General features: G+C 41.5%; 1 protein-coding gene across 2 annotated transcripts in view; it reads right to left on the bottom strand.

Moving 5' to 3' along the window:
* The window catches only part of LRFN2 (leucine rich repeat and fibronectin type III domain containing 2), a 233,929-nt gene that overhangs the window by 25,493 nt on the left and 187,803 nt on the right, over positions 1-20,633 (bottom strand). For both annotated transcript variants that reach the window (XM_087775071.1, XM_009475065.2), the window contains one exon: positions 14,005-15,397. In XM_087775071.1, coding sequence (XP_087631197.1) covers positions 14,005-15,377 — 1,373 coding nt within the window. In that variant the 5' untranslated portion in view covers positions 15,378-15,397. The remainder of the gene's footprint in view (positions 1-14,004; positions 15,398-20,633) is intronic.

The following is a 20,633-nucleotide window of genomic DNA, read 5'->3' as shown; positions in this document are numbered from 1 at the left end:
CCAGTAGTATGCCACCTCTGGCCTCTAAAGTGCTATTCCTTTCACTCCACTTGGATTACCAGGATACTCATAAAACCCAATGAAACCAGTTATAAATACCTGTGCTACCACACAAGGAAATACAAAGAAAATTCTAGAAGAAAACCCAAATGAAAACTGCTTAAGAGCAACTAAATAAAAGGATTTACTCTGAAAAATACTCCAGCTCTGGCATAATTAACTAATGAAAACACATCCAATATAATTATCTACCATGAGAGAGCCTGGATGCGGAAAACAAAGATAAAAGGTGAAACAAACAACAATGTTATGTTTTTGGGGGAAAAAAAACCCAAACAGCTAAAATCTCGTATGCTTCCATTAGGCAGAGTTTGTATAGCACAAGGTCTCGCCACCTCTTCATCCCACTCCAACCTGGTGTTGTACAAAGGTGCAGTACTGAGCCTTGAAATGGGACTGTTGCGGTCCATCAGGTTTTTGTTAACATTCTTCACAGGCATGAATCCTGCTCCCAGTGTTTATTTCATCCTTCCCCTTGCAAACAGTCCTTTACCTCATAAAAGGCATTAGCGTACCCTGAGAAAGAAAATAGAATTTAAACTGCTAGCTATACATATAGCCTTGTGTCCTCAATGTGGCTCATCTCCCTAAGCAAAACATACAAGAGCCAAGTGGCTATCAGAGGTATTTCTTCACTGTTTTTCTAGCAGAGAGATTGTAACATCACTAGTGCCACTGAGGGTTCAGGAGGTTTGTCTGACACTACCCAGAGAAGATGGGGCTGTCGCTGCCCTCTGCTCAGCCAGCAGCCTGTGACAGCAGCCACCCCAGGTGATATGAGGCCCCAAATGGGAGGAGCCAGGTTCTGAAGGTGACTCCTTCCATGGTGACCGTTCCCCCTTCCGCCTGCTCAGAGAGCAAGGCACTGTCACGTTGTTGACTGAAACAGCAACCAGAAGAGGCTGCAAGGATCAAGGGATAGCGGAGAGAAGCAGGGGTCCTTGGCTCTATTGTCTGCTCAGCTTACGTGAAAATGTGGCTCCCTTTTAGGGGTGAAAGGGAAGCGGCACAGAGAAACAGGACAGTTTAAAGCCAATTACCTTCATTTCTCCTCCCCTCTCCCATTGCCCAACCTTGGCAGTGCTGTCAAATTCCTCCCCACGGCACTCCCAGGCCATGAACGTCTGCACACAGGAGAGAGAAGAGCAGGCACCAGGCTAGTGACCCATCCTTGCCCCAGAGTAACCAAGTTGAAATTCTGCCTCTACATACTCAAATTAGCAAGATTCACGTTCACTTGGACAATGCCATTCCAGCTCTGCAGTACAACATGTGGGGAGGCTCAGCGATCACTGCCATTTATCTTTCTCATTCTGCAGCAGCCTTCTGGAGAAGAGGCGCAGGCATCCCCCACCCTCCTAGCACCAGCAGAAGGACTGATTCATCAAGCCTGACTCTCTGAGGCAATCTGCCAGACGACAGAGCTGCTGGTGGGGTGCCTTGATGCTGTCAGCTGCCCATATGTCTATCGGGCAGCTACTGCCTGTGCAATTCCCACTCTGAGAAAAATTCAGAGCACGGTTTGGGATATCTACATAAGAACCAATTCCACAATCCAAGCTGATTAAGTAAACAAATAGATAATTAAAAAAAAAGGTTTGGGTTGAGCAAAGAGCTCTTTTATTTGTTTTCTTGTAAAAAATTAAGGAAATCATGAAGTAATAGATATATTACAAAATTTAAACCTAGGCAAATTCAAAGCGATGCAAGGGGAAGGGGAGGGAGGACAGATGGGCAAATTCAGCACAAATTCACACCTAGTGCTGGCTGTCTCAAAGTGTTCATCTCTGCAAATAAACTAATCTGTAAACCAGGAGCAACTTAACAGAAGGGGGTTACAGTATAGCCTTACCTTGCTGTCTACAGGGATTTTTCAGCCACCCTAAAGCACGGCTGTAGCCTCTAGTGGATGAGCTCTTTCCCATCCAAGGATGCCAAGTTAGATATCTCCCTCTCTTGCCCAGCACCAGTGCGTTCCTCTCTGTTGCAGTGGCACACAGGTGATTTTGCTTCCACTCTACGGTGCCCTCTGCCAAAGGCGGAAGCCAATTCCCATTTCCTTTCTGGGCAGCGTCACTTTGTGGGATTCTTGTCAAATGCTCTGGGACCTGATATGATCATGTTGTGACTCTGAGACATCACCAGGGCTGTGGCAACAGGGCAGATCAGCCTGCTGGCTGGGCTGTTTTTTCTCTGCTATGAAAATCAGAACATTTCATTTTAAACATAAAATTTTCTCAATGGCATTATAGTTTCAAGGTTTCTTTAGATTGCAGTACTAGCCTATTATTCTCAGCTAGGACTAGATTACCTTTGTCCTTGGCCCTATTACAGATTATTATGGATTACAGGGTACATATCTGTAATGCCCTCATATTAGACTGTAAAACAAGATGCGTTTTGGGGAAAAGGGTAATATGACAATGAAATAACCCATATCATGTTGTCAAAGACATCCATTACCTCACATTTTCTTTCTTTACCATTGAAAATTTGAGCTACATTTCTACTGTGCCCTTTTAAGAACAAAGAAAGGATAAATGACTCCCTTGTAGTACAAGCCTTCATTGAAAACCTACAAGTACAACACTCAAAAAATTACATGGAGTATGAATCTGATTTATGCCTCAAGTTTTAAGTTCCTCAGCTTGTCTGAAATCCTCCTCTTTCATCCTTCCCTGACCAGAGCATTAACACATAGACTACTCACCATCAACATCTCAATTAAAACCTCAAAATAGGTTTAAACGAGAAACAAAAGTTGCATTCACCTTGTACTGGATCACCTGAGGAGAATGATTTTTTTCTCACTCTGAGTGCATAGATTTTGCTCAGAAAATCTGCCTATTATAGGCAAATCCAAAAATAACCAGGTTTATAAGAGCTAAATCTAATGAAGACTTTATAATTTATTTAGTCCAGTGTATTCCTCTTTTTTATTTTTCCAGTGCTGTGTCTTTTCCAGTTCTATATTTTTCAAATGATGAGTCTTAAGTTATTTCTCTAAGGAAACAAGCTCTATCATTGCTATCATATGTTAGGGTTAACCAGTTCAGTCATTGTACAAAAAAGGAGTTTTTTGGAAAACAACGTGAGCATACAAGCAGAAAGCCTGGTATGAAAGACAGAGGCTGTAACAGGAAATTCAGAACAAGCAATTAGACAGGTGAATCTGCAGCTATGGCAGTGAAATAAGGCACTAGGTTTTGGCTGTGTTTTTACCTTTGAGTTATTCTCCCTCTGCCATCCTCCTTGTCCTGTCTCATGTATTTGATAGATAAAATAGTCCTACATAAAAAATTAAACATAATTTCTTGCAGGAATCCCAAAACAATGCCCACAGTCAGAACTCAACTGGTCAGCCCTGGAGAGACAAGGAGTATTAGGAACCTGCTGCAGGAGGAGCAGGTGCCCTCCCCCAAGTACCTCCTACCAAAAATCTAAAACAAAGACAACTTTGAAATGGGTAAAAGGCTTCCTGTGACTTCAGAGGGGGGCTGTAGGGTGTCAGATGGCTGGGGAGGCAGGAGCTGTCAAGGCACCCTGTATCACCTACCCACAGCCTGGTCGCTGCGCGTGAGCAAGTGGGAGCTAAGTTAAGCAGAATGATCTCAAACTGGCAAGGCAAATTTTAGGAACTCAATATGTTTTAGGAATATAACATGCTTTAAAATTTTTCTTTTTTATTTACAACTCTCTTGTAAAACACCCATGGATAAAAATAAATCATCCTCACCTTCAAGCTACTACTTTTACTATAGGGTCACCACTGTTAAAGAAGATTTCTTAATAGTCTGGAGATTACCTGGATTGCTGGTGTCCCAGATAAAATGGAGGGTGAAGTGAGGGGAGGGAGGGAGGAAGTTCTCAGGTACAGATTTAGAAAGACTAGGAGTAGTTGTTATGCTCTGTGGTCACAAATACTTTTTCCATGTCTCCTAAAAGGACCCAGATGTCAGTAGGTGTGATCCAAAATGAGCAAGGAATTAGAGTGGATCTCTGACACCACCTGGAACTCAATAGATCAGCACTGGAGAGACAAGGAGTATTGGGAACCTGCTACAGGCACCACCTGAAGAAGTGAAAACTCAGACATCAAGCGGAGCATCTTGGGTGCTTAAATGTGCATTACATATACAAGCTATGGAGGAATTCAAGCCTCATTGTTTTCACTATTCCTTCAAGGAGATGACACACCTCTGTTGTATAGGTACATGCTTACAGTGAAGCCCTAATCAGAGTTTGATACTATTGAAGTTGCCTTTCCCAAGTCAAACAGATTTATAACCTATATTTAACAACAGTAACAATACCAAGAATGCTATATTTTCTGCCCAAATCATGACATTATGAGGGGAAATTATCTGATTTGAAATGTGAGGAAGGACTTTATTAGGAACACATTGAAAGCTAAATCAGAACTACTCCCAGCTGTGATTCTGTAGGCATATAGTTTCTTCCCCTGGCTTACTAAATTACCTTGAGCAAACTATTTAACCTCCTTCTTCCTCCATCTGCCTCTCTAGAAAATCATGGTAATCCCTAAAATACAAGATTTTCAGGCTGAACAAAAGCCCATCAGAGTCAATGGTGGCTACTCATTTCTGAGGGCTTTGAGTCAAGTCTTCAGTCAAGCATTTGAACAGTTAACATTTGTAACTATCACTGCTAACTATTATTACTTTGCATGACTATGAATGACATGGGAGGTTGTTACTGTTAAGCAGTCAGCAAGTGGCAACAGTTTTTTTTGCACAGAGCAGCACATGAACCGCTATAAATCTGCCCTAGATTTGAAATAGGAAAGATAGTTGTAACTGTGCAGCTGTTTGCTCGTTTCTTAATATTCAGGAATGGTATGAATCTGAATATGTTAAAACTTTTCATTTAGACATCAAATTGTTGTCTCACCTGAATGTGCAATAGTTCATTTTGGCATCAGATATATAGCTTGTTATTGCAATGACGGCTGGGGACAGCTCCTGGCATTTGGGTTCAGAGCAGCTGAGAGAGAGGATGTGGCAGATGTTATGGGCAAGCATTAGCTCATCCCGAATTCCCCTCAAGTAAAAATGCTGAGCCTTTGATGAGCTAAATAAATAATTAGCAGCAGAGATAAAATGGGAGTACTGCTGTCTTATGCTGAAAACCGATTCTGATTTCCTTTCCGCCCTCTGCAACATCTTGGCTGTGGTGGGGTTACTTCCCAGCAGCACAACAGGGGCTGAGATGAGAATCAGGCTCTTTGCCTTTGTATTCAGCTCCTGAGGCAGAGCTCAGGGGTAGAGCTGTAGCATACAACCTCTCCACATACCTCACTAAATGTTATTTGACAGTTGTTAAACTTTGAAGGAAATGGGAATGGCTCCAAGCCAGCGAAAGGTGCTGTCCTGCCCTTCTCTGCCTGCCCTTCTCTGCTTTGCTAGGGCACTGCAGCTTGGGCAGCAGTAATGCAAGTGCCCTCTCACATGCCCTCACATACTTCTCACATAAAGGGACATATCTCCTGTAGGGATAACTGGCTGTTTAGTATTTTGCCCTTCTGTGATGGTTATCAAGTAAGAAAATATTAGTCTGTGTAGTGTTTGCATGGACTGCCTCTGCTTATGAGGAATTGGACTGGCTTTGACCAGTTCCTGTACAAGCATCAGGTGAATGACAGTTTGTCACAACAATCTAGGACAGCTTTAGTGACAATACTAGGATGTACATCTGCTTTACTTTAATTCTTGCTTATTTTTATATTTTTATCATATTTATATTTATTTCATAATTTATATTTCTATTTTCCACTTCATTATCGAGCAATACATGTAATTTTTGTCATTTTCACCACATTTTCTTTCTTATTTTTCAAAGATTTCTCATATTGCAAAGGGAAAAAGAAAGAAGAAAAAAATGAACACAAGCAAACAAACAAAAAGCAACCCTAAAATACCCTTTGTCCCTGTACTTCTCCCATTAAGAGGAACAAAATAAAAAGAAAAGGCTAGATGAAAATTTTTTCAGTAGAAACAAATAAAACCCCACAGTTCCAGAATACATGCTTCTGTGAAGCATCTTTTTCATTATGTTTGATGCCTTTCAGCAAGCCTGTACTTGCTGAGGGTTCTCCAGAAGTCAATACATACTACTGCTGCAAACCACTCCTGAAGTACCAAATGTCCATGTCAAATTTTCCCCTGCTCTGCTTATATAAATTTTGCTTCCCTTTGGGACTGTGACTTCACATTTTTATTTTTATACTGTTGCTGTCTCAACCTGTCAAATACAAATGATTAATACATGGTGATTAATGTCTTCGTGTGATGTCCTTCCTCCCAATGGTTGTTTTATTCAGTGTTTAAATATATAAATGCTTTGGCCAAATCAAGGTTTGTATCCTGGATACAACGCGATCAGAATAGCTCAGCTCATGTATTGAGGGTGAGGAGAGGTTTTTGCGCAAGCTGCGAGCCACGGAGGAAGGTCAGTGCCTAGCCGGGTTGGAGACAAGGGTGGAACTGAAAAAGGGATAGAAGAGTGGCAGGCAATTACCCATAAGTCTTCATCTGTATGAACCCACTGTCCAAATCACAAGTAAGGGTAGATGTTTGGGTCTTTCAGAATAAATTAATCCTGTCTTTTCTAAAATTACCAGAATTATATATTTCTAACTTTCCTCAGAGAGAAAATAATGTAACCAGGCTTTACTACAGCATTATGATGTTGAGATTATTTGCCCTAACAGCAGCAGGGCATGGCTTCCTCTGTTTTCAGTCTTTAGCTGGTAGACCTCAACACCATAGACTTTCGTTGCAAGAATCATTAGCAATCTAGGCAGCAGTATTCCCTCTGATGCATGACCTGGTCTTCGGTGTGGCACTGCTGTTTGAGAGAACATCCTTACACAACTTAGATATTTCTGAAGTTTGCAGCACCTTAGTTATAAAGCATTTTCTTATCGACATGCAATTGACTAAAAGAGTGCATGGGTATATTTATCCCACTATCTTGTGGGAAATTCAAACTCAGTTAATTACATCCTACCTCAGTTAAAGTATCCATAAGTGCAAATGCTGAAGTTACTTTTTGCTCATAAAATGGAGTTGCACTGTCACCAGACTGCCAAACTGCAGCTAATATTTAACGGAGAGGTGACAGGATAGCAGTGGTTGGTGGAGTGATCTCTGTTCAGCCAGTCTGTAAAGCACTTGCAGTAAAAGGAGCTGTATAAATGTAAATCATTATTATATTGTTTAAGTAATCAAATCCATGGCACCATTGTTTAAATAGACTGGAGATGTGGAGCCATTTATTCACTTAGACTGCCTGCTACATAAAATATATATGGAAAAAACAAACTTTCAGAGATACATAAAATACTTTTTTTTCCAGTGCTGAATTTATAAGCTAGGGAGACTATAGTGCTACAGTAATTCTTAATTTGTACAGTTGCTTTTATCACTCTTAGTATGAAATACCACAAAATAAAACAGACCTAAATTTCTCATAAATATAATGGCAACGTTGCACTTCAGATGCACATTTTTAAGTGGCTGCATCATTGCTTTAATTCAAAACACAGCCAGCAGGCTCAGTATGACCTGGGAAGTTCTGCAAAACACTTGCAGATTTATTCATCTTTTGAAATAGTGGTGAATTTATATATTACACCAATGCCCGATGGCCAAAACTGAGATTTGTTCCCACATCATGTAGGGTGCTCTACACATAAAGAAGACACAATCTCTGTCCCCAGATGGTTTACTTGAATTCGAGTGTTGCAGTTATGTAATGCTCCATCTTAATCATTCATGACTATCCCTGTTGCTGCAGACTACACAATGACTTCAAAGCAACAGTCTCCCTATTCATTTATGTGAGCTCCTGGTTCCATAATATTTTCTAATGTGTTTATCCCTATAAGGCAAGGCAGTGCTGTCACCCCAGGTTGTGGATGGGAAACTGAGGCCCGAAGATTCTATTTTCCAAATTTTTATATTTCAGTTCAAACCCTTATTCAAAATGAATTAACTATGCCAGTGCCTAAGTTGCACTGATTGTAAGTCTGATGCTTTTGAATGTCTGACACACTTTTTAAAGGAGAGTCTAGACTGAGAAAAATGTACTCTTAACTTTCCCAGGAGCAGGTAGGATTTCTATGATAGAGCAGGTCCCCTGGGGTTTGCTCCTTTAACCCTGAGTGTAAGGACAGACATTGCTTTGCAGACATCTGGTCTTCTTCCTTTCCTTTCTCTGTTGGACATTGGTTACTCTTTCCGTATGTTTTTCCTTCAAAGAAGAAGTGATTTTCAGTTGTTCATTTTGTAGCGAACTTCTGGTCTTGATTAAAAGTGATGGGTACAATACACATTTACTGTCATTGGTGTGTGTTTAAGGGTGATTTATATTACAGAAAAGGATGAAAGAATGGAAAAGTTGCTGCATTAAAGCCCACATAACTGCCTAAGCATACCCAAATTCACTTGGCTCTGGCCTTTGCAAATTGTGTTGTACTTTTCTAGAGGGTCAGTTACAAATATATTTTCTTCAGTGATTAGCTCACAGTGTCAAAGGAAGTGCCCACCTGAGTGGCACTCAGGATTACAGAATCACAGAATGGCTGAGGTTATAAGGAACCTCTGGAGGTCATCTTTTCCAACGCTCCTGCTCAGGCAGGGCCACCTAGATCCAGTTGCCCAGGACCATCTCCAGATGTTTTTTTAATATCTCCAAGAATGGAGACTCCACCACCTCTCTGGGCCACCTGTGCCAGTGCTCAATCACCATCACAGTAAAAAAGTATTTCCTGATGTTCAGATGGAACCTCCTGTGCACCTTCAGATGGTGCCTCTTGTCCTAGCACTGGGCACCAGTGAAAAAAGCCTGACTCTGTCTTCTTACACCCTTCCTTCAGATATTTGTACACATTGATGAGTTCCCTCCCCAGCTTTCTCTTCTCCAGGCTGAACAGTCATAGGTCTCTCAGTCTTTCTTCATATGTGAGGTGCTCCAGTTCCTTAATCATTTTAGTGGCTCTTTGCCGGACTCTTTCCAGTATGCCCATATCTCTCTTGTACTGAGGAGCCAGAATTGGACACAGTACTCCAGGTGTGGCCTCACCAGTGCTGAGTAGAGGGGGAAGGATCACCTTCCTTGACCTTCTGGCAAAACTCCTCTTAATGCAGCCCAAGATACCATTAGTCTTCTCTATGGCAAGGGCATATTGCTGGCGCATGTTCAATCTCATGTCCACCAGGACCCCCAGGTCCTTTTTTGCAAAGCTGCTTTCTAGCTGCTTTTTTTCAGTTTCTCTACAAGGATCCTATGAGACAGTGTCGAAAGCCTTAGTGAAGTCAAGGCAGACATCTACTGCTCTCGCCTTGTCTACCAACCTAGTTATTTCATCATAAAAGGTTATCAGTTTTGTCAAGCATGACTTCGTGAATCCATGCTGATGACTCCCAATCACCTTCTTGTCCATCATGTTCCTGGAAATGGCTCCCAGGATTAGTTGCTCCACCAGGAGGCTGTAGTTCCTACTGGCCTGTAGTTCCCTGAGTCCTTCTTCTTGCCTGTTTTGAAGACAGGACTGATATTTGGTTTCCTCCAGTCCTCAGGTATCTTTCCTAAGTACCATGATTGTTCAAAGTTAACGGTCTTGCACTGACATCAAGCCAGACCCCTCAGCACTTGTGGGTGCATCCCATCAGTGCCCATGTATATCTAGTTAGCTGGATCAGAGCAGCGTGACCCATGGCTACATGTGCCAGCCAAGGGAACTTATGTGACAGTAGTTTAAAAAATTACTTGCAGTTCTCAGAGAAATTTTAATTTCTACTTTAAAAGGGCCTGCTCTCATAACCTGTGTATATGAAGAGAAGATATAGATAGCAATCTATTATTTTCTCTCTGTGGCACCTACTGGCCATGATGTGGCTTCATAATGTTACCAGCAATTTCCATTTTCTCCATCCAGGGTAGCATGGGCTTGAACAGCACCAAGGTGAATAGCACAGTTAAGGAGAAGGAAGAGGAAAGAAGAGTTAGAATGAATAAGCAACATAAATTAGAAAAGGGAAAAAATACAAAACAAGGAAGAACACCAAGAAAAGCAAATAAAAACAAACAAACAAACCAAACCAAACCAAAAAGCAAAACAAGCTTTCCTCTCACTGCCTAGAAAGAGAGGAATCCTGGTTCTGTTCCAGGTGAAACGATATCATTATCTTTACAGCAGGATTACTAAAAACAGTGAAAGAGCTCATTGGGAGGATACATAGATCAGTAAAGCAACGGTGTTCACCTGTGTGTGACACACAACTCTAACACAGGCCCCCGTTGTAGGATCTTTTTCAATATGGGCACAGATCAAGGCACAAAAAGGAAGCTCTGAAATACCACTAAGAGTTAAGTGCATATCCCATTAAAGAGGGAACGTTCCCTTCTGCCAGTGATGTGGAAAAGATAACATACCATGTCACCTCTGAGCAGCCTCAGGTTATTGATTTGGTGCCACTGTTAGGGGCAGTTGTTGTCTTTGCAAGTTGACATTGACCAAGCTGCCTCTTTGAGACATTTGCACAAGCTGTCACTCCCTTCCCTCCAGCTTCTCCTTCTCACTTTGGGAAGCTGTGTGGAACAGAGTGTTGATCCAGGACCATGCTCATTAGATCAGTATCAGAAACGTGCATCCTGAATCCACCAAAAGAGATAAAAACCTGCTGCTAGCTTCAGCAGTGGCCCTGAGACAGCAAATACAAGGGAAGGTCGGATGAGGGAAGCAGACAAACCATGCTCCTCCTGCTAATCCTCATTATGATGGCACTGGTGTCTCCAGAGCCAAACTTCAGATTCTGATACCATTTCAGCTCAGTGAAATCAGGAGGCCCAACAGACAAGACTTGCCACTATCTCCCACATCTTTGAATTTTCATGGGACCGTTGCATCCCATTGCAGTCCCCTTTGCACCATCTCCAGCTCCTGCAAGTCGAAGACCACAGCTGGGATGGAAGTGAGAATGGGACTGGTGTCCTGGGTAGTGATCAGGACAGATGTTAATATCAATGGGGAGGGATGAACTTCTGCTTTCACTCTTTCGCTATGAGTACAACGTTCATCAAAAATTCTTAGCACGGAATGCAGCAAACTTTTGTCTTTTGTGCATACATTTCTGACTAGTGAGGCAGGATTCCCTCAAGCTGAGCACAGCCAGTGTGCCTCAGTCCTGGCATACCAATGTATCTTAACTTATATTAAGTGTCCATCATTTTAGCAGCTAAGCAGTATCACATCCCATTTAGCACATACACAGCATTTTATAGAGCAGAGTGCTGTAGAAATCCTTTTCCCTTAGGTTTTTCTACATGCTCATTGCAGTGACATGCATCTGACCAATTAAAGCAAAACAGATTTAGTTAATTAACTCTAAGGGACCGAGTGGTTCCCTGGCTGAAACTCATAAGAGCTGGTTTTGATATTATGAGTGCCACTGATTAACTCTCAGACTCTGGACAATTCACTTCATCTTCCTATGCTTCATTTTTCCCTGGTGCAAAATGTAGAGAAATAAAATTTGTTTTCTTTGGTGAAGTGCTTTTGAGAGTTGTGAATGAAAAGAGCTACACATCATCAATGAATCCTCAAAAAGCCCCAATGGGAGATTTATGGAAATAGCACTGTCCTCACTGTGCTTCTGGAAAACTGAACCACAACCAAGTAAAGCAACAAAGAGCCAAAACCCCACTGAGAAGCAGCAGTGGGGACAGGATAAGAATTTAGCGTTGCCTGACACCTTGACAGACACTTATTCCTCCAGGCCAGGGTGGCAAGATGGCATATTTCACACCTTTCTGCCCATGCCACCCAATTCTCACCCCTCCAGCTACTAGATTTCATGTCTTTGCTTCTGCATTTTTTGTTTTATTGACCCTGGCCATCCTCCTCCTCAGCAAATCAACACATCCAATCACTTCCAACACCTGACAGCCTCCACAAATATCTCTTTCTGCTTGCAGGGATATTCCTTATCACTGGGCCAAATTCACTGTATGGTGTCATATGACATCCTTCAGAGTATTTTTTCAGACTTCCACTGGGCTCAAGATCTTAAATACTGTTGAGTTTTTTGCCAAAAGCTTTGCCTCAGGAAAAACTGACAGTAGCGTATTATCTTTCATTCTATTCCTATTACTCTATCATTACTTAGCTTTACCTTGTCCTTTCATTTTACTTAACTCCACATAGTTGCAAGTCCCAAAGCTAATACACCAATTCCACAGTACATTAGCCAGAACAAGGCAAATAATTTGCACCTGCTAATTGATTTGCTTATTTCAACATATTTTTATAATTGAGGAATGGAAGTGAACAGAACTGAAATTCCTCAGATTTTTCCAGTATTTGAATAAATATCCTTTTAAAAAAATGTTCTTTGGACTTGCTTATCAGTATTTCTTCTTTTGGCAAAGAGCGGCTAAGTTTGGAGCAGTTAAATAAATCACTTTATTATTTCTGTTCTACAACTGATAGAGATAAAAGTATTTCTGGCACAAAATTTTGTCCATGTCAACTAAACATTCAGTTCTGAAAACAACTTTAAAATTAGATTTCATTGTAGGAGAAGGATGAGTGAAAAACATCACATGAGCATTTACTACCTCTCATTTTGACTTTCTCAGGTTAAAGAAAACTACGCTATGGTAAAGAATAGAAAGGTCTGTTCTGGGATCTAGAGGCTGAGTACCATCACTTGACTGGTGCCTCAGCTCTAACTGCAGGCAGTAGGAACAGGACAGAGTAGTTTGCAGGCCACCAGATAGTAACCTCAAGACTACCGAGGACATCAGTGGCTTTGACTATGATTTGGCCAGAGATTGCTCTCAAATTATAGTCAAAACCCAGACCCCATTATTCCTCTACCAGATCCAATTTTTCTTCACTGGCTTCACAATGCTTATAGGGGTTTATGTGTTTGGTTCTACTTTGCCCTGAGATTCTAACTTCTGCTGGTAGCTCACATATATCCAAAGACAGACTTCAGCTCAATGCATCTGATACGGCTGCCGCTGCAATAAAAAAGCAGGAAAGGGCAGTTTCTAGGGATTCATCATTAGCATGAACCTACTACATCAATCATTCTTCCAAGATAGAGAAAATAGCAGTAACACTGTTTTCCTGTTCTGTTAAGCAGTTTCCTACCCATTTTTAATCCCTAAAATGTATTGCTTCTTTCTTTTTCGTAGTTAAGATCACCGCAAGAACAACTCTTTTTTTACATCATTAAAAGTTGGAGGAATTGTGGAACTGGAGGAGCGTAATGAACATTCAGGGCTTGCTTTTGAAATTATCTCTATCTCTTCTTGCATTTACTGTGCTATAAAACATTAAATGCTCCAAAGTTGTCAGCCATTACAGTTGTGTAAAACAGATGTTAGTGAAGTAAGAAACGAGCTCTTTCATATAGGTGAAAAATCTCTTGCTAACAACCCTGAATCTTGAATCACAGAATAATTGGAGCCTGTGTTATGGGTAGACAGCACAAACTTCCTCCCACGTTCGCTTCCTCTCTCAGTAGTATGTTTCAGTCCCACCTACAGGAGGCGGAAAGGAAAACTTCTGACTTCTAGCCTGTCAAGTTTTTCTTTCTTTGTTAAGCCTAGTAAGGAGGCTACCAACTGTGGTACTATTTTTTCCTAAATTGGAAATCTTACTGAAAACAGCTGTTGTTAGAGAATGAATACTACAAAGATGTGTAACATATGACTTAGACAGAAAAGTGATTAACAGACCAACAGATAAACTGACAGACACAATGCAAATTGATACATCAAGACACTGCTAATGCTACCGGTAGCAGTGGTAGTGCTACCTCAGTTCAAAGTCAGATCAGTGACCTAAGAGTAAAAGATTGCTTTCCTCCCCCTGCCACCATCTGAGGACAAAACAGCAACTGCATTTACCTGTAGATCAGGACTTCATCATCCGAGCAATTATACTGCAGCTGATACATTTTTACCCGAGGGGCTGACTTGCTCACCGTCCACTTGACCAAAGCTGAGGTAGTGGTCACATCTGACACCAGGACAGCTCTTTCTGGTGGGCCTTTTGTTTCACCTCGATTAGACTTGCTGGAGCTGGTGATGTCCGAGAGCCTGGATTTCGGTGGGGCTGCTCGGCCTGTGCCATTGCTGAGATGGGGGAGCTGAACAATTGAGAGCTCAATTGTTGCTGTGGACTCTCCAGCAGCATTGGCTGCTATGCATGTGAAAGTCCCGTAATCCTTGGAGGTGGTGATAAGGATATCTAAGGTACCATTGTCATAAACAGCTGTCCTTGAAGAGTTCCCGATGAGACGGTCATCGGGGGCCACCCAGTGAATGATGGGGGTGGGATCCCCAATGGCTTTGCATTTCAGTGTGGCAGTTTGCCCTTCTAAAACCAGCAACTTGTGAGTATGTTGTGTAATAAGAGGAGGCTCACAAACAAATTCTTCCTCCCGTACATACCAGAAGTACCTTCCCTTTAGACCTGGAGGAGAAGCACAAGTTTCCATATCGTCATCTCTGTCAAGTCGCCTTAACCACAGTAGCTCGCAATTGCAATGCAGCGGGTTGCCCCCAAAGCTGAGAGACAAAGGTGGAGAAAATGGGGTAACAGCTAATGGAATTACTTGAGATCTAGCAAATATAGGGTCAGGGGGGAGCTTCTGAAGTCTGTTGGATGTTAGATCCAATCTGGCCAATTTCTGAAGATCTGCAAACGTCCCCTCTGTAATATAATCTATCAGGTTATGATCCAAACTGAGCTGGTGCAAGTTTATCATCTTCCTTATAGATTCCCAGGGAATGCTTCGGAGGTTATTGTAGGAAAGGTCTAAGTCTTCCAATGTCAGCAAAAAATCCTCAAAGGCTTCATCAGAGATGCTGCGTAGCTGGTTGTTGTTTAAAATCAAATGCTGAAGGTTAATTAAGCCTCTCAAAATATCCTCTCCAATGTCAGGCAGCCTGTTGCTGTCCAGATGTAAAGACCGAAGGCTCTCCAAGTCAGTGAAAGAGTAGGGCTGTATGTAACTGATGGTGTTTCTGGACAAAGTAAGGTCAACAAGTCCAGACATATTGGCAAAATCCTGTCGGCTTATATTAATAATAAAGTTTCCCCCAAGTCGGAGTTCAACAGTCCTTCTATCTATGTCTAGTGGTACAAATAGGAGACCCTTGGAGGGACACAAAGTTCCCAGTGACTCAGACAGGTTCTGACAGACACAATATTTGGGACAAGCGTTGACCATGACAGCCGTTCCAAACACCAGGATGCTGCAGAGCAATTTTTCCATGGTAAATCAAGCAACAGTACCTGCAAGAAATGAAAAGAGTTACAAGGAACATCAGCAGTTATGATATAGATACCTTTCCTCTCACATTTTACCTAACATCTACCTCCAGAGAGACTTCGCAGTACCTCCTCTCAGGAGTCATACCTAAAGTGATCAGCATTCTGGGATGGGAACGTTAAGTGTTATAGCAACATGTTTCCCCACATAATGCATTTCTTTCTAAAAAAAGTGGGTTTTGTTCCAAATCTGAATGGGATAGGAATTGTTAGTGCTTACGCCTGGTAATAGGGTCTTGTGACTACCTATTTTCTCATTGCAGCTTTATAATTTTTATTGGGTAGCTGGTAGAGGACAAATCCTGCTGTCAGATTGCATGGCTTACTTAAAACCCTGAAAGATTTCATTTGGAATAGTGCCTGCTTCTTTGAGGGTAGAAGCTGTCTTATAGTAATTACATACTGCTGCATAATAATGTGGAATTAGTCTTAGGGTTGAAAGAGCTGATTTTATGGATAAAAATAACTGCATATTTACCCTTCAGTAATGTGGTTAGTAATGACCATGTAATTATCTGGCCAGTCCTGGGGCGAGTCAGTTCACTTGCCCACCCATAATAAAATTCATGATAGGCAGCATAGGAAGCAGAAATCACTTGCCTAATTGTCACCTGGATTCACTCTATGCTTAGTCAACCTGTGAGAAGGATGGCATCGTCCAGCTCCAAAGAGAAGAGATGCAGGGGAAACCCATGCTACCTTAGGCTCCTGGCAAGCTTTCTGATGCCCCCATGCTCACATGTTGCAATCCTCTCTGTTATAGTGACAGCGGGGTTCTCACCTGCGTCCACAGTCCTCCCTTGCATCCTGCCTATTTCTCTTTGCACCATTATCTCCCTTTTTTTTTTTTCCAGCACTCACATGCTTTTCCAGCTTGAGCTGTAAGGTATGTGTCTTTGAAGAATAAACAAAACGTAATTACAGACTGACTCGAAGGGCCAGTTGTGGCTGGGAGAAGTTGTAGCCCTGCTTCAGGTCTGGGAATATCTTCTTACATAGGTTCGCTGACCTTCTTCCCACACATGCAGAGTATAGGTAAAATGACCCTGCTATTAAGGAGGGCCAAGGAATGCGCAGATCATTAATTTCTAACCCTCGTTCTCCCTTTGAGGAAAGGGGCAGATTGACAAAGAGCTATATTTTTGTGAAAGGTCTGCCAGGCTTTTTTGCCAAGATGGTGTGCCCTAGTCTCCAAGCCCCTCACTTGTGGCAGTAGCTACAGGAACAATTCAGGCTATAATTTCCAACGTGGCCATTTTGCCTCAATTTAACCTACATCACCCCACCATGTAACTTTGCATCCCTGTCCTTGGTAGACACCATATCCCTTTTCAATCACCCAGGTGCTCATATGCTTAGCAGCTTTTGGTGCTTGTGTTTCAAGAACAGTTATGACACGGTAAGAGATGAGACGCCCTCATGCTTCATCAATTGCCCCTCCAGTGCCTACACAGTGGATGGCAGACAGTCACCTGTACCTAAGCTGGTTCTCTTACTGCTGTACACATGATGGGATAATACACAGTGTCTCATAATGACTCCAACAAGTAGTACTGCAAGACCACTCAAACTTCAGCAAACATATGATGCAAGAAACATATTTCACACATCACAATTATTTACACTTCATCACACAGCTGAAATAACAGTTACACAGATGTTTTATAGTAATTAAAAGAAATCATAAAGGTTAGTTATTAATCCCCTAGTAACACACACCAAACACTATCACTTCAGTAAACCTTTTTTTAACTCTTTAATCAAGTCTTTCTCCACCTCCCTGTGAAAGGAATGAACTATGTTTGGGGCTCTGTCCAAAGGTGGCCAATTCCTCTCCTGTGTAAGGTGGTTTGGTTTCCCCTCTATAGAATACGTGAGAAGACTCAGAAAGAAGGAGCTGTAGAAATGCAAGATGTCATGAGTGCTGAACTATGTATAGCATGTTCTTTATGGCAAGGTTTTCTGCATGGTGTGATGTTAGTAATTATATACCGTTAATACTATTTCATAGGAGAGGAAAGGATTGAAGCATCTGTGTTTGCTGAACTCTGCAAACAAGATGAAAGCGAGATACTTTTAGAAAGGATGGCTTGAGAAGAGTAATCTTACCTTCAATAGTAAATAAAAGGCTACTGAATAAAATGTTTGGAGATTAGCAAGTATGTTATTGATGCAAATCTGCAGCATACTTAGCAAAGAGCTATAAATATCCCTTACATTATTATCAATTGGTAGTTTACTAACAGGCAATTGGCTTTTTGAATCTTAATTATAATTGTGTTCTGCAGCTTTAATTTAGTGTATTACCCTACCAGCTGAAATGATAAACAAAAAGCAGTTTAAAAGGGGGAGAAATAGATACAGTTAATTAGTAATAAGCCCTTTCATAGCTTCTCCCTCATCTACATTCCCACCCTCTGAATATCTATTCAAAAATGTGAATGCACACTTACGAGAGCAGTGTCTCCTTTAAGTGTCCCAATTCTCTAACCACATTTTTTCCGGATGCTGTTAAATATCACAGTGCTTTGGGGAGACGGTTGACTCTAAGCATCAGAGTGAAAAGCGTTTGTAAAAAAAATGGGGGGAGGAACAGAAGTTAATTACAGAAAATAAGGACTGCAACACCGAGAGAAGGCTGTGAAGCGGGAGATCTAAATGGCAAAGTAAGCCCTGATGGGGAAACCATCTGCGGATGGCTTGAAAGCACATCATCTGCTTGTGTGTGCTTGCATGTGTGCATGAAAAAGACACAGCAAGTGCAATATGTGCTTTTACCAGCAGGAGGGCAAATCAGTAACAGCCATGCTAGGATGGAAATACTACAGCTGCTGTCATTCCAGTTATTGAACGCATTTGAAAGTATTAACGTAAATATTGATTGTCTGCAGAGGAAAATTCCAGCCTTTGTGATCTGTTGCCAGCATCAGTACTTCAAGCTTCTGAGCCTTGGGTTTCTCTACAAGGCAGTCCTGAAGTGACCAGTTCACAACACAGCAAATATCGTACAAACCCAAAGGGCTACCTACAGGACATTGGAGAGAACAGAGGTGGGCAGGGCTCCTTAAGGAGAACATCTGGGGGTTTCATAGGGCATCTGGTTTTCCTTTTTCTCTCCAGACAGACAAAATACCTAGGCCACAGATGAGGTAAGAATTCGTGAGTCTGCACAATTATAATTGTATCTTCTAAAATCTAGACTTTCATACAAAGTTATGGTAATTGCTAGTTGCCAAGGGGATGGATGTATAACAAAAACTGTTTTGATTTCAGTTCTAGTAACTTTCATATAAGACAGAAAATAAAGTGTTAAGTTTAGGGTCTGTTTTTGCTGACCAGTTTGCTCACCTTGTCCCCAAAATCTCTTGTGACCTGCAACACTAAGCATTTTATGGGCTACTAATGGTAGCCTTGTGATAAGCTCACCATTCTGATTTACATTTTGAAGGTATCTATCAGCCAGATAAAGTAGGTTTCTCCCAGCAAGTCAGTAAATCTGGCAGAGTTCCTGTCTCAGCCCAAGATGAAAAATAGCCCCTTTAGTCCTCTTATAACATGGATTGGTATGAATTAATGTGTGCAAGAGTCATAAACCTTGGTGTTTTGTATTCAAATTTTCCTCATAAAGATACAACTTCTGAGATTTGGCATCTCATTTCAGGAATGTCTCTGAGGCATTTTTTAATTCTATATTCATTGAGCTTTGCATATAAATTCCAATAACCTTTGCGTACCACAGCACCAAGTACAAGGTAACTGTCAGACAAATAAGCTATAGCTGCAGCATACAGGCTAGGAAAAAAATGACAGACAAAAAAAAGGAGAAGTGGATGGATAGCAGCTCTGATTCTACTGTCTCCAAGTGCCCTGGGACCCAAATTCCAGGGACTGTATGGGTGAGTTCATATACTTTTCTTCAGCTTTGTAGGTGCTGTGGAGGAATTGGATTTTCTTTTCTGGGAGCTGCACTTTTCATTTTTCTTAGCCTTCTATTATGTCCGTTTTCAGTGAACCTGTGTGACTAGGAAATCTATCCCCCAGCTACAAAGCTTGAAGGACTGCAGCCATGGGTGAAGTTTCGTGCATATTCTCTGAAGCAGTTTAATCTACAATATGCAAAAGGGGGTGGGAGCCTATCAGGACAAAAATTACTCCTCAATCCCTTGCATTGCCAAAAACTGTGTGGGAAAGGTAGGTCTCATGTACTCCCTGATCTGTGCAGGTAGTTTATGCCTAACTCACCAAGGGATGACAATAGCCATAAGGAATGCATCTGAATCTGTTCTCAGTACTACATACATTGAAACATGGGTTGGGTATTAAGCCACTGCTAGCTTGAGTATCCGTGAGACCGTTCAGGTGTTTAAGGTCTGTTATGTACCTATGTGCTTACAGGCCCAAACTCAAGATAACTAACACTACTTTCATTTAGCTTTTGTCTTTTGTGTTTGCCTAGGTTGCTGCACTCCTTGGGGGTAAAGGATCTTATCATCAGGTGTGTATACGTACTATGCAACTTAGATTTTGGCTAGGCCTTTTTAGGAGCTAGTTTTATTGAAAAGAATTAATAGCTCTAACATGTGAAGTGCTTGGTTTCTCCAGCCACCTTACATTTTATAAATCACAGAGGGGGAACATTTACAAGCACACACTTCTTTTGGAATTTGTGACTGCCTTTACTAAGATCCACTCACATTAATTTGACCAATATTACTTCCATAGTAACAGAAAAAAAGGAACTCTGGGTGAACTGTAATAAATTTATTGCCCTTTGTACAACTTTTTCTTGAATACCGCAGTCATAACGAGGTTGAAACGAAAAATATTTTACTACCCCAGTACCAGCATGAGCTTCATTTATGCAGTTTGCTTCATTTGAGTGCTGTTCCCTTGTTTTCACCTTTCCAAACAGCTGGGGGTCTATCCTACCTGCCCTGTGCTCCCCAGCCCTGGAAGAAGTGTTAGTTTGGTAGTATTTAGGAAGAGCTATGCTAAAGAGGTATATGCTTCCAAATGAAATTGACTCATAGGATGGTCTTAAATGTAAGAACATTTCTGTTATGCTTGCAGTCTTTAAAAAACTGGTTGTAACTGGATCCAGAACAGAAGTAAGGATAATCCATAAAAGGCAGTTTTCAAGAGGGCTCAGTCTGAGGGCTGATTTAAGCCATCCAACAGATCCCCAAGGAAATAACCCAAT

Source organism: Nipponia nippon, unplaced genomic scaffold (assembly GCF_047370975.1).
Source record: "Nipponia nippon isolate SJK-2023a ecotype South Korea unplaced genomic scaffold, ASM4737097v1 scaffold_4, whole genome shotgun sequence".
Lineage (NCBI taxonomy): Eukaryota > Metazoa > Chordata > Aves > Pelecaniformes > Threskiornithidae > Nipponia > Nipponia nippon.
Note: the sequence above shows the minus strand (reverse complement) of the source record. Positions and strands in the feature narration are given on the sequence as shown.